The 15,164-nt window shown below is 36.8% G+C and overlaps 1 protein-coding gene across 3 annotated transcripts in view; it reads left to right on the top strand.

Annotated features, from left to right (window-relative positions):
* Nucleotides 1-15,164, top strand: part of NBAS (NBAS subunit of NRZ tethering complex) — a 452,886-nt gene that overhangs the window by 198,249 nt on the left and 239,473 nt on the right. For all 3 annotated transcript variants that reach the window (XM_049903481.1, XM_049903480.1, XM_049903479.1), the window contains exons 27-28: nucleotides 6,482-6,544; nucleotides 8,518-8,640. In XM_049903481.1, the coding sequence (XP_049759438.1) occupies nucleotides 6,482-6,544; nucleotides 8,518-8,640 (186 nt within the window). The remainder of the gene's footprint in view (nucleotides 1-6,481; nucleotides 6,545-8,517; nucleotides 8,641-15,164) is intronic.

Genomic DNA, 15,164 nt, shown 5'->3' with positions numbered 1-15,164 from the left:
TCCTCACCCCCACCCTGATCTCTGATTTTTCATATTCTGTTTGTTTGGGTCTCTGGCTCTTGGGTTAGGGACTTCCCTCCGCGTCTCATGACTCTCGACCATTTTTATTTAAGGCACTAAAAAAACAACTAGAAGCCTTGGGTTTGTGGGGACTAGGCTTGTGTTTAGGAGTAAGTGTGTCTGTGTGAACCATGGGCCTCTGAGAACCATGGACCTCAGGGACAGTGAAAGATAAAGTTGATTATATTGATAGATTTTGAAGCCATATGTCCTTAAAAAAACCCACATCTGTTACCGTCCAGTCGATTCCAACTCATAGTGACCCTGTAAGACAGAACTGCCCCATAGGGTTTCCAAGTCTGTAATCTTTACAGAAGCAGACTGTCACACCTTTCTCCTGTGGAGAGGCTGGTGGGTTCGAATTGCTGACCTTTACATTAACAGCTGAGTGCTTAACCACTCTGCTGCCAGGGCATTAGAAACTTCAACCCAGGATGGCACTAGTCAATCAAATGGCTTCTCCACCAAAGATGGCAACAGAAGCAGAAGGCTGCTCCTCAGCATCTACCCTAGAGAGCAGAGTAGTGGGAAGCTTCTTCCTTAATGGCTCAAGTGGGAAACTAGATGAGACAGGGAAGTTGTTCTTCTGTTAGCTTGATGCCTCCTACCTTTTTGTTCCTGAATCAATTGGGTAAAGTCATTTACTTGCAACCGAAGTGTGTAGTTTATTTTCATAAATGTATCAAACTTTGTTTTTCAGTAAGATCAAGTAAGTACATATATAAATTACAGCTTATTAATTTTTAAATTATTATTAATTTTTAGACAGTAATTTCCTTCCATGAAGAGATAGTCATAGTATCAATGGAAAGGTGATATTAAAAGAACAATTTTGATGTAGACATTACAGTTAGGGAATACTTGTTTTCGAAGAATGTGAGGGCTAAGAAATTCCTTTTATGTATGTAGGATCCAAAACCTTGTCTTAACTTCAGGTGAATGATTCTGATCTACCAGAAATTTATTGTAGCACTCAAATGTAAATACAAAAATTAGGTTGATACTTTTTAATTATTCCACTTATTTCTATTCTTGTATTTTATTTTGATGTGTAGGATAGTTTGTCTCCTTTGTGATTACCTTAATATTTACCCCGATTTTCCTAAATTTAAACCTAACTTTTATTTCTTTGTGTCACCTTGTCTTCCTCTCCATATGAAAGATCTATGACTACACATCTTTGTTCCTCTTTATTGTTTCAATGTTGTCTTCTTTTACATAATAACATCGCTGCTTCCCTGATTTGAGCTTTTTTTTTAATCTTGATTTATTTTTGTGATTCCCCTGTCTGGTTTGACATCTGATTGCTCTGTCCAGTGTTCTAGTCTTGGGTTGATACCTAATATTATTGATTTTCCAACCAAAGAACTCCCTTTAGTATTTCTTGTAGTTTTGGTTTGGTTTTTACGAATTCCCTAAACTTCTGTTTATCTGGTGTCCTAATTTCACCTTTATATTTGAGAGACGGTTTTTCTGGATATATGATTCTTGGCTGGCCAATTTTTTTCCTTCATTACTTTATATAAGTTATCCCATTGTCCTCTTGTCTGCACGGTTTCTGCTGAGGAGTGAAAGTTTATTCTTATTGACTCTCCTTTGTAGGTGACTTTTTGTTTATCTCTAGAAGCTCTTAAAATTCTCTCTTTGTTGTTGGTTTTGGCAAGTTTGATTATAATATGTCTTGGTGACTTTCTTTTAAAATCTACCTTATGTGGAGTTGAGTGAACATCTTGGATAGATATCATCTCATCTTTCACAATATCAGGGAAGTTTTCTGCCAGCAAATCTTCAAGAATTCTGCCTGTATTTTCTGTTATCCTTCCCTCTTCTGGTACTCCAGTCACTCGTAGGTTATTTCTCTTGATAGAGTCCCACATGATTCTTAAGTTTCTTCTTTTTTAAAAAATACTTTTATCTGATTTTTCTTCAAATATATTGATGCCAAGTGCTTTCTCTTCAAGTTCACCAATGCTGCCTTCCACTTGCACAGTTCTGCTTCTCGGACTTTCTACTTAGTTGTCTAAGTCTGTACTTTTATTGTTAATCTTCTGAATTTCTGATTGCTGTCTCTGTATGGATTCTTGCAGCTTATGAAATTTTTCATTATGCTCTTGAATGATCTTTTAAGTTTCTTCAACTACTTTATCTGTGTGTTCCCTGGCTTGTTCTCCATATTGCCTGATCTCCTTCCTAATTTCCTTCCTGATGTCTTGAAGAGTTCTGTATATTAATCTTTTTGAATTCTGCATCTGGTAATTCCAGGAAGGCACCTTCATCCAGAAGATCCCTTGATTCTTTGTTTTGAGAGCTTGTTGAAGCAATCACAGTCTGCTTCTTTATGTGATTTGATATTGACTCTTGTCTCTGAGCCATCTAAGTTATTGTATTAGTTTATTTTTATGTTTGCTTACTGTATCCTAGCTTCTTCTTTGTTTTGTTTTCATATGCCCAAGTAGGTTGCTTGAGTGAACTAGCTTGATTATTTTTTTTGCCTTTGGAGCTCTGACGTCTTGTCCCTAGATGGCTAGAGCTGTTGTCAGGTATATCAGTCTAGGAATCAGTTCACATTTCTTCTGTGAGTTCAGCTTAGGTGTCCAGGTAGCTGATGATCAAGTGTGTGGTACAGCCTCTGTCCTACAGTGTTAGAGGGGCAGGGGTATTTGGTGTAGGTACCAGTATCTGGTTGCAGCAGGGGGTCATGCTCTGAACAAGGCAGGGGGCTGAGAATCGTCCCCCAGGTGTCTCTGAGGAAACAGCATCCCTCTTCCCTAGAGCGTACAGGTGGGTGGGTTCTGCAGACGGACCATGGGCACCCAATATTTTTAGTTGTAAGGACTGGGAGGTACCAGTTATCTTTGGACCTCTGTCGCAGATGGTTGGGTGACCAGAGTGGAGCCACCAGTCTTTAGGCCCCTGATGTGGGTAGATGAGGACCCTGTTTAACAGGCAAAGTGGTTTCAAACATCAGTCACCCACCTCTCCACCGCGGAGCTGAAACAGTTGTAATCTGCCAACAAGGGCCTGTTCTCCTGAAATAGGCCAACACAGGTCCTTGCAGTGGGGAAAGGCATTCAAAGACCACAGACCGTTTATGCCTAGACAGGAGCGGCTTCTTTCTTGAGCTCCCCCAGTTAGTGGAGCTGGCAATTTATCTTTTCCCCCAGTTGCAAATTTATCCCTTCTCCAAGGCTGGGAGGATGGCTTCAGGCGCTCAACAGGGCCTATCTCAGGCCCAGGGAAATCAACAGCCACTGAAGCTGGCTTGGGGGTGGGGGGGACAGTAAAATATACGCAAGTACTTAGCTTTTGCCAAGAGCGCCATTCTTCTTTGGTTCTGGAGGTGTGAGTAGGCTGTGTGGCTGGCTCCTGTTCCCTGAGGAAACTGTGGCTGAATGCTACTACCAGCCTGCCGCAGCCGCTCCCAGGAATGGTGCCTGAGGGATCCCAGCGATTCAGGTCCAGCAACTCCTCTCCACTTCTGAACCATCTCTCCCTCCCCCTGCTGCTCAGTCCGTTTTCTAACTTTGCCTTTAAGGTTCAGGGCTCCTAAAATTTTTTTTTTTTTTTTAGGTTGTCGTAAATATAATTTTTTCACTTCTTTTTTCGGGTCTTTGTTTTAAGAGGGAATCGCAGGAAGCGCCTGGCAATTCCACCATCTTGGCCCTGCCTGCTCCACTTATTTCTTAATGGTTATATTTCATATTAATAATTTTCTAAGCAATTTATAATTATAAATTAGCCTAGTATTAAAATATCATGTTTTGAAATATTTTCATTTTTGTTCTTCATGTCAGGTTCATCAGTTTATGTTCTTCCAGTTGTTTAGTTGTCTAATTGTTAAATAGTTGTTATTTACAAAACAGTAAATTACATATACCTGTATATTTGGCAACCCTGGTGGCGTAGTGGTTAAGTGCTACAGCTGCTAACCAAAGGGTCGGCAGTTTGAATCTGCCAGGTGCTCTTTGGAAACTGTATGGGGTAGTTCTACTCTGTCCTATAGGGTTGCTATGAATCAGAATCGACTCAATGGCACTGGGTTTGGTTTTATATATATAAACATGGAAACCCTGGTGGTGTAGTAGTAAAGAGCTACAGCTGCTAACCAAAAGGTAGGCAGTTTGAATCCACCAGGCACACCTTGGAAACCCTATGGGGCAGTTGTACTCTGTCGTATACTGTTGCTGTGAGTTGGAATCGACTCAACGGCAGAGGGTTTGGTTTTCGGTTTATATATACAAACACACACACACACACACACATTTCTTGCCATTTAGGGAATGCATAATCACTCATACAATTATTGTGCATCTCACTAGGCAACATATTCTACCTAGCTGAAGAAAATCATTTTTCATTATGTTTGTAAATATCAATTCACAAAGGAAGATCACTGTGTTCTTTAAAATTGATGTCCTGTTTATTGTAGAGCTACAAAGTGATAATTTAAAAGAATATTGCTGAATGAGGATGCTAATGGAAATTAGCTCTTACAAATGACCTTTGAAAGAGTTTAAGTGGAATATGCCCTCACTTATCACTCTAGTCCAGGGCCTAAAACTTAGTTTTCAAAGATGGTGTAATCTTTGTAAGTTGCACTGAATAATTGCCAGATAGATTTGTGCTATGGCAGAGTGATAGTTTAAAAATGAGTCAGACTTTTGTGTTAAAGTTATGACATTTTTAATTTTTCAAGTCCAGATAAAGGGTTTTATTTGGGCCTTTTATTGATAAGTCCACGGTCAGCACCCACAGAAGTAGCAGTCAGGAGACCAAGTGACGTATTGCGCTGGGCAAATCTGCTGCAAAAGACCTCTTTAAAGCGTTAAAAAGCAAAGATGTTGCCTTGAAGACTAAGGTGCGCCTGATGCAAGCCATGGTATTTTCTGTCTTCTCGTATGCATGTGAAAGATGGACAATGAATAAAGAAGACCGAAGAATTGACTCCTTTGAATTATGGTTTTGGTGAAGAGTATTGAGTATATCAGGGACTACTAGAAGAAAGAACAAATCTGTCTTGGAAGAAGTATAGCCAGAATGCTCCTTAGAAGCGAGGATGGTGAGACTTCACCTCACATACTTTGGACACATTGTCAGGAGGGACCAGTCCCTGGAGAAGAACATCATGCTTGGTAAAATAGTCAGTGAAAAAGAGGAAGACCCTCGATGAAGTAGATTGACACAGTGGCTGCAACAGTGGGCTCAAGCATAGCAATTGTGAGGATGGCGCAGGACCGAGCAGGTTTTCATTCTGCTGTACATTGGGTCACTATGAGTCGGTACTGATTTGATGGCACCTAACAACAACAACATTAATAAAGCCCTGAGAACTTGCTGGAATTTATTTGGATAATTGATTAGAAGGCACCTGAGAATAGCAGGTGCAGTTGTTCTCAGTTGAAAGGTTCCCACAATGGGTTCAACACAGCAGTTGTCTAGGTTGAAGGCAAGTCTTTATTACAGTTACTTAACTCCTCTGCCAAATGCCTGTGTCACTTGTAAATGTGTTGTGCCATACTAAATCTGCCTTACCAGCCAATTTTTACTAGTTTATAATCTTTTTCATATCGTGTCTCCTATTTCCCTGTCTCCTTTCTTCCTTAGAAAGAATTTGTGTTTTTACTTCCACTTCCTGCTGGGGATTAGCTTTTTGATGGGTTTCCATCTATCTGGTTTGTGATACCTTTGACTAAGAGGGAATAATGATATGGAGGAACTTCTCTTAGGATGTAAAATCCTAATGAAAACTCCCCAAGGAGTCACCGAGTGGTGTGGACAGGCCTAGGAGAAAGCCAACATGCAGGGCTGTACTTCCTAATCTGTTTCATTGGTTAAAAGGACTGTGATAAATTATGGCTCAATCCAACAGCAGTGGGTTTGGTTTCGAGTTTTGTTATTTAAAAAAAGACAACAGATGATGTATAATTTTTTTTTTTTTTTTTTATGCCTTTAAGCTGAACAGAACTGAGAGTACCTTAAAAAATAGTTCTCTATATCTGGCCAGTTTATAATAGAGAATATTATTCTACTCCAGTATTTTTTTTTATCCTCATCTCTTCAGAGATATCGAATGAATTAAAGAGATCTGAACTGAACAGAACTGAAATTTTACCAGGATAGTGGAATATTGCTATATATTATGTAGAGGGGAAACCCTGGTAGCATAATGGTTAAGAGCTACGGCTGCTAACCAAAAAGGTCGGCAGTTTGAATCCACCAGGCATTCCTTGGAAACCCTACGGGGCAGTTCTACTCTGTCCTATAGGGTCACTATGAGTCAGAATCGACTCCACAGCAATGGGTTTTTTATTATGTAGAGGAGAAACATCTTTTTTTTTTTCCTTCATTTAACTGAGTTATATATTTTATTTAAAAAGCTACTACTAAGACTTAATTTTAATATATTTTTAAATCCCTTTAGTGAAAACACAAAGGTGACCATAGCTCTCCATGACATGGTAGACCAACTGGAACAAATCCTCAGGTGAGAAGAATGCAATCTTTTGGCTTTATGCTGGTTAAGAGTATCTGTCCCAGAAATGTTACATTAAGTCTGCCTAGTAGTCATTGTTTTTGGTTTGACCTCATGCTTGTTTGACTCTCTTAGGTGTGAATTTTCTCAATAGCAAATGGACAGCTAGCTTATTACAGCAGAATGGTAAAATAATAACATATGCTGTGAAAACTTATAGACCTGAGTTCAAATCTAATTGTTGCCAGTTACTAGCTGTGTGATCTTTGAGCCCGGGGTCTTCTTATCTATAATATTTAACTCTTGAGATTATGAAATTAATATTAAAGTAAGCATTTAAAGTGCTTCACACATAGGAGGCATGGAAGAAATGTTAGGTCCTGCAGCATTTATTGCATCTATGAGAAAACACTGTTTATGATACTCCTAACTTTCCTTATCTGGCCGCAGTATGTTTGATTGAATATCTGGATTGTATCATAGTGTAATAGAGCCTTCATGTAGCTCTGTAGTAATATTTCTTGCTGTCATAATGAAATATTGAACTGTCTCTTTGGAATATTGAAATTTTCCTGATTTGCCATTTAGGAAATCCAGCGTTTACTAGTATTTATTTTTATACGTATGTGCATAACTTTAAATATTTGTATTAACAATAACATTTTAAGAGAAGTAAACTTTGTTTTTGTAATATATAATTATAGAAATTATAGTTAACATTTTAGTAATGATATTATGTATACTAAAATATAATAATTTGGAGTCTGTTAATTAAGAATTTGGTTCATTCTGATTAAGGGATTTTAGTATAAAAATGTTTCAAATTGTAGTTAAGGGAACAGAATGTGTTTGTGTACCATAATATGTGAATATAATGATGACTTTGCTGTTCAGTTTCCTAAGGACCTCTGTTCGTTATTACTTAGCCTGATTCTTGTTAGTTTGTGTTCTGAAGGTGATATAGTTGTTATTTCTTGAAAAAATAATCAAACTTTTTCCTATTATAGGTTGGCTCCTGCCTCTCCTCCCTCAACTTCTTTGAAAAATTCACTATGATTTGACTAAAGCGTAGTGGGTTGAGTCAAGATGGATTCATTTCTTAGGAATTTCATAGTTATTACAGTTTCTCTAGTGAAACTGAAAAGAGACATCTCAAAAAGCTAGTAAAATAAGCATAATTTATTTCACCACATGTCTGGGGGTATAAACAAGGGTATCATCCATACCTCAAGGAAACAGGAACATCCTGTAGGCTTCTGATACTCAGGTGTTTTACTGTTCAGCTTAATTTAATTTTCTAGAACTTTTTATTCATATTCCACCTCATTGCCAATAAGTAGTTGATATTTTATCATATATAATATTGGGTAACATGACTCATGACATTTATCTTCATGAAGTAGTATTGAATTCTCTTAAGTCACTCTAAAGCCTAGTAGTATTTGATTCATAAATGTGAGATTTGGTGAGACAGATGAGGCGTATGTATACTAATGATCATAGGATCAAGAAGATTCATATGAGACCAGAGAATTTGTTACATATGTTGTGTTTTTATCAAATGGATTTTTGAGGGAAGTTAAGCCTGATGCTATTTCTTAGGTCCTCAAAAACTAAAATTCTTTTTCTTACAGGTTTCTTTGAATCCTTGCCTATAACAGAACAGTCAGTAGGATTGTTAAGAGTTAAAACTGGGTTATTGAAATGATAGATTTTGCTTGTTTTTAGAGTAGAGGTAAATTGCAAAAACCAGATTTTGAGATAGAGATACTTAGCCCAGTATATTGTAATAAAAGTCAATGTAGGAAATAAGATTTGATCTGTAATTAACTTCTTTCTGAGAATTGATCTAATATGTAAAATTAGGTCAGACTGTGTGCTCTTTTTTCTTTTTACTGAATACTCAAGTGTTACTTCTATGTTTAAGGTTCTTTTATTTTCTTGGTTTGTAGCAAGACTTTAAATAATTCTTCTTTCACTTATAGTGTTTCAGAGCTTTTGGAGAAACATGGACTTGAGAAACCGATTTCATTTGTTAAGAACACTCAGTCTAGCTCAGAAGAGGCACGCAAGCTGATGGTTAGATTGACCAGGCACATGGGTCGGAAGTAAGTAATAAACAAAATTAATGGAAACTTATGTATATGATTAAAAAAAGTATTGTTCTTTATCTTTTTTGGATAGCTTCATTAGTTATAATTGTCCAATGATAAACTTCACATATTTAAAATTTTCACATATGAACCGATGAATCCATCATCACAGTCAAGATAACGAGCTTACTCATTTTCTACAAAAGTTTTCTCTTTCTTCTTTATATTCTGTCCCTTCTATTTTCTCCGCTTCATAGTCCCATCCCCTTCCTAGGCTACTACTGATCTAAGGGTCGCTATGAGTCAGAATCAACTCGACAGCACTGGGTTTGGTTTTTGGTTTTAGGAGTAACAGATATTGGGCACAGTTTCATGGTGTATGTAAAGCAGGTAGGCTCTGAGTGACTAAAAATCTGCCCATTTGAGCTATTTTAAAACAGTTGGAGGTATATAAATTTGAATTTGGCACAAGCATACTTTTTTGCACTAATGGGCCTCAGCTTGATATGAAGAAGTAAACAGTTTGGGTCCAATACACAAATGTTACCCGTGGCTCAGTTATGTAGCAATAAGCATATGCTTTCATTGCTCTTGGATAAATACTTAAGTGTAGAGTGGCAGGATCATATGGTAGGAGTATAGTTAATGCTTTAGAAAACTGCCAACTGTTTTCCAAGGTAGTTGTATTATTTAAATTTCCAACCAGTTGTGTAGGAGAGTTCCACTTGCTCCACGTCCTGATCAACACCTGGTATGGTCAGTCTTTATAGAACATTTTGAGATCTGTCCTGAAGCACAGCTCTGTAAGTGATGGGTGAATATCCTGTGCCGACAAGGAAGACTAGTTAATATGATTGTTTTTCAAATTTAGACACCAAACACAAATGTCAGAGATGAAGAAATTGAAGATTTTTATGAACCGCTACTATTTGAAATTGATCAAATATACAGTCAAAATGCATTGATAATTACTGGTGATTGGAATGCAAAAGTTGGAAACAAAGAAGGATCAGTAGTTGGAAAACACAGTTTCAGTGATAGAAACAACATCGGAGACCCCATGGTAGAGTTATTCTTTGGAAATACTTTTTCAACAACCCAGTGTATGACTGTAAACGTAGATATCAGTAGATGGATTACACAGGAATCAAATCGACCACATCTGTGGAAGGAGACAATGGAGAAGCTCACTGTTATCAGTCAAGATAAAGGAGTTGCCCCTCTGCAAGTTCAAGGCTGTGGTTCATGTGGTGCATTAGTCTTTTGGACTAATTGCTGTCTTGTGTCTTTGGTTTTCTTCGTTCTCCTTTGCTAGAAATGTAATGGGACCACTACATGTATTTTAGATGGCCACTCACAAGCTTTAAGACCCCAGGTGCCACTCACCAAAGTAGAATGTAGCACATTTTCTTTATGAACTATGTTATGCCTAAATGTCCTCCAAGACCAGCCTTGGCCCTAGTAACTCGATCCCTCAGGTGTCTGGATCTGTTTTCGGAAACTTCTATGGCTTTGCCTTGGTCAGGTTGTACTGACTTAATTGTGTGTTGTTGTTCCCCTCACCAAAGTTAACACTTGTAAAGAAGTTGCATTAGGGAGTTGTAACTTAATTTTTCTTTCTCTCAAGGATCTAGACTCTGATTCTTACTCCTATTCCACAGTTTATTAATGGATTTTTTAAAAAAGTTTTGTTGGTATATAGCCTTCATATAGAGAAGTACACAAATCAATGTGTACCACTCAGTGAATTTTCTTAAAGTGAACTTATACCCATGTAGTCAGCACTCAAAGAAATACTTTTACTATTATATGACTTTGGGTTCTCAGAAGAATATCCCAAGACGACGATGTTAGTGTAAGTTGTTTATTTGGGAGGTGACTCCATCAAGCATCAGTAAGAGAATGGAGAGGTGAGTTATGGAAGAAAAGAAAGCCAATACTAGTTGCATTATATAATCAAGTGCAACTATCAACTGGGATCGTTCTTACTGGAGACTCCTGTAAGAAGGTGTAGAACACACTTTAGAAATATCTGAATGACAGGTAAAGCAATTGGGAGTGTGTATCTACTGTCTCATGCCTGTCATTGATGGCAGATTTCAGGGATGTTAACTCCTTTATACTTCAGCATACCTGAGCATGCTGTTTTGGTAGAAGTGCTCAGACAGATGTCCTTGGTGCTTAAATAGGAAGCCATCCATGTGAATGGAATAGTTAGAACTGAGCACGGACAGTTTGTGCTGTAATCAGTGTTCTACAAGCACTGTCTCATGCACCTTCCAACCTTTACCTTCCTCTAAAGTAGCCACTGTCCTGACTTCAGTGTACTATATATAGATGAACTTTGCCCTGGTTTTCTTACTTCATATACATGACATTATACATTATATACTGTTGTATACTGAAAGACAGGTATGTACAATAGTATTCATAGCAACACAATTAATAAAAGGCAAAAACAGGAAACAGTCTAAATTTCCATTAACATAAAAAACATAAACAATGTTTGGCATATTCATAAAATGTAATACTTTACAACAATGAGAATGAGCAATCTAAGGTTATACCAACAACATGGATGAATCTCACAAATTTAACTTTGAGAGAAAGAAGCTACATACAAGAGTATATAATGTATAATCTCATGTATATGAGCCATTTCTCTTAAAAATATATCCTCAGGCCTGGAATTGCCAAGTCATAGGATACGCCTGTTCAACTTTAGTAGTTTCTGCCAAGTAGTATTTCAGAAATTGTTTAACTAGTTAATATTTCTCTCAGCAGTGTGTAAGAGTTATCGTTACTCCACAACCTCACTAATACTTGATATTGACATTTTTTTCTTCCATTTTAATCGTTCAGGTAGGTTTTTAGTAGTATTTCACTGTGTTCTTAGTGTGTATTTCCCTAATGACTGATGAAGTTGGAACTTTATAACAGAATCAGAACATCAAATACATAGGAACAAGTTTATCATAAAATGTACAAAATATCTATACAGATTTACACCACTACCTAAACATAGAGTGTTCCTATGAAACCTCTCATAAGCCAAAATGGCATAAAGTGAAGAAGCAATTACCATTAATTTATATGGGAAAATTTTTTTGAGTGTTCCTAGCTCGAAAAATAACATACCAAATCATACTAAATAACACATAAAACCTAAAATAACACTAACATAAGTCCACTCAAGCAACAGGCCTTCCATTTTATCCATTACTGGATGCTGACTAAGAGAGACCGCTTTGCTACTAGCAGAACCAATAGTGACTTTGGCAGCTTTCAAGATTCTCTCTCTCTGCATGTAAGTACTACGAATGGTGGACGCGGGCAAGTTGAGTGCGTGCACAATGTCTTTATTCTGTTCACTGAGACCAAAATGCTTAATTACGTCCAGTTGTACACTAAATGTAGCATCCTTACGAGCTCTTAGGCTTTTCTGATACATTAAGACACATCTTGCTGACAGATACACAGAATAAATTGAGATAAACTGCAGATGCTTATAGACACAGTTCAAACTATGGTGGCTTGATGCTAAGATACTGAGTGCAGCTCCTGGGGAAAGAGCTTGGCGAAGCCACCCCTGACTGCTCAGGGTGCACACTGCCTCTTTAACAGCTTGCTGCAGAACAAATGCTGAGCGGTATTTCTGCTTTTCACCTTTTTTTCGTAAAAGTGAAAGTTCTCTTCGAATTTCTTTTGGTTAGCGAAAACAGGTCCTAATATAGGTCTTTTGTAAAAGTGAAGTGGTGTAAAGCAAAGTTTCGAAAAGCAGGGGATAACTATACTGAAAATTACAAAACATTATTGAAATAAAGAAGATAAAAAATAGAGGAATATATCATGTTTATAGACTGGAAGATTTAGTAACGTGAAAATGTCAATTATCCTCAGCCTAATCTGTTTTTTTCCTTATTCCCAGTCAAAATTCCAGCATATATGTTAAATTGAGAGCTGCATAATATAGAATCTTTGTTCATACCTAGCATGATGACTGGTACATAGATGGTGCTCAGATAATATTTGTTGACACTCTTAATGAAAATCTGATGAGTGAATGGCTTATTTTTTTACTGTTATTGCTTAAAAGTGTCTAGTGAGTATTAGGTACTTAACCAGCGTTTCCAAATGAATGTGTGAAAAAGTGAATAACATGAGAAGAGAAAAAAAAAATTCAACTAGAATGTATTTTTTTAGGTTTTTTTTTTTTTTTTTTTTGTCTTTTTCTATATTGTCACCATTGGAAGCAGAACATTCATTGTAATGAAACTAGAAATTTGGCTAAGTCCCTCTGAAAGTTTATTTAGAGCCAGTTACAAGAGAATGAGGAAAATTGAATGCCTCAGCTAATACACTTCATATTCTTGCATTTATTTAGAATTTTTTGTTTAGTCTTACTTTGTGTTAGTATTGTGGTTGATGTCAAGCACATAAAGAAGAAAGAGATATAATCTCTGTCCTGAAGTTATTTATGGTCTGGTGGGAGATATACTTCATGAGATCAACACTAACAGAATACTTATAGAGGCTATAAGGTAACTAACAGATAACTTTATAGAAAAATTGACAACAGATTTGAATAGATATCTCAGAGGATATACAAATGGCCAATCAACAAGTTAACACTTTTTTAACCTATTATATTAGGCTTCCTGGCAGGGGCATTAGCAAAGGAGTAAGTAGAGAGGAACTCCTGGCTTTGAGGTTCTTGTGTGACATTAGGTAGAAGTGGCTATAATGACCTGCAGCTTAGGAGGGAGGTCAGAGATGGAGTTACGGATTTGAGAGTGATCCCCGTAGATGTACAGGGAGTTTAGAGTCTGAATCATATCACTCAGGGAGGTTATATAAAAAATGTAAAGAAGGCTGGGGGACAAGCTCTCTCAAACACCAACACTTAAGCACTAGGTTCACTGAAAGTGGGTTTCAGTAAAGAGAACTTTTCAGGAACCTTTTATACATATTTTCCTTACCTAATTTCATAGGATTTAAAGTTACTGTTTAATTCAAATATCAATAAATAAATAAATAAAAATCCACTGGTAACGACTTTATATTTCTTCCTATCTTGTAGGAAGCTTTGTTTGACTTCTCCAAGGAGAATTTAATTCTTCTTCTAAGAAATTTCCCAACATTTTGTATCTGCCTTTCTTACGACTTCCATTTCTGTCAGTAGTATGCTATGATTATGGAAATATGTGCCTTATATTTCCTACTAGTAGTAATAAGCTTCTCAAGGATAAATATTGTAGCTACTAATATCTAATATGGGAACTTAAATATCATAGACCGTCTCTCAGTAATTACTAAATGAATAATTTAGAAGGTTTTGACTAGGTTTTTTTTTACAACTCAAAACGAATTGGTAATATTTCCAATAACACGCTGACTCTGGTCTGGAACCTACTCTTCAGTAGGAAAGACTTGTTGCTGCTCAATTACCTGCTGTCTTTCCATTGAGTCCTTTAAATGTTTCTGAAGTCCCTGAAATCAATTTCTACTCATGGTGATCAGCTTGCTGTGATTACTTAAGACAATATGGTTCTCTTTTTCAAAGTAGTCAACTTAAAATGGAACATAATAATTTCATGTATGCTACCATGGCTTGGCCCTCAGCACTTATAGGATATTTTCATGAATATTATAAATGATGGCAAATCTTATGGAGTCTGTCACAAATCAAGTTTTACCATTTTGGGTACAATACCATTTCTCTGGAAAACCACCTCCATTCTGAAGCTTCAGCTAATACCTTATGTTCATGTTCCGGGACTGCTCTGTTAATTTGCAAATGTCTTATATAGTTCCCTCAAGTTCTACTCAGTGGTTCTTATTTACTGACTGTATCCTGAAAACAGCCTTGTATATGTTTTATGATTTAATTAAAATTTCTACTTGCTGCTAGCCATGTGTGAGAAAATATTAATGCCTTCTGTTCCAATGTCACTGGCCTTCAGAAGAGCAATTGGGATGTGAGAACTTGAATTCAGCTAGACAACATTTAGATCTGATTTTATCAAGCTGCTACAAGATGGACACTCACTCCGTCAAACTTTCTGCTACTTCTCTGCCTGTAAGCGGAGTCTGAAAGACCCTTCCAATTCTGGGAAGCACATCAAAAGAGTTCACATACCAAGATCTAACTAATGGAAAGATTTCATGGATTATCCTGGACTACTTGCAGATATAATATAGCAGTGTGTTTGTGTGTATGCATGTTGAAAAATGTGTTCTTTGCTGCCTTTTTTGCCAATGGAACAAGAGAAATTGTTCACTTTGTGTAATAAATATAAGTTGCCATAGGCAAATGACGCTTATGCTTGTTAAAATTTTTAGGAGAAAAAAATTCCTAAAGACTAGATTTTTCACAGGAATGATCCCAAATGTGTTTTTTTTTTTTTTTTCCAAAGCAGTAACTATTAAACACATACAGTGTGTTTGCCCTGTGTTTAATGAATAGTATTTGTAGATAGTACTGATTTTTAAAGACATTATAAAAGGTAAGAAAAAAATGGATGTGTGAGAAACATCAA

The sequence above is a fragment of the Elephas maximus genome, chromosome 12 (assembly GCF_024166365.1).
Source record: "Elephas maximus indicus isolate mEleMax1 chromosome 12, mEleMax1 primary haplotype, whole genome shotgun sequence".
Classification (NCBI taxonomy): domain Eukaryota; kingdom Metazoa; phylum Chordata; class Mammalia; order Proboscidea; family Elephantidae; genus Elephas; species Elephas maximus.
The sequence above is the reverse complement of the archived record's forward strand: the minus strand, read 5'-3'. Positions and strand labels throughout refer to the sequence as shown.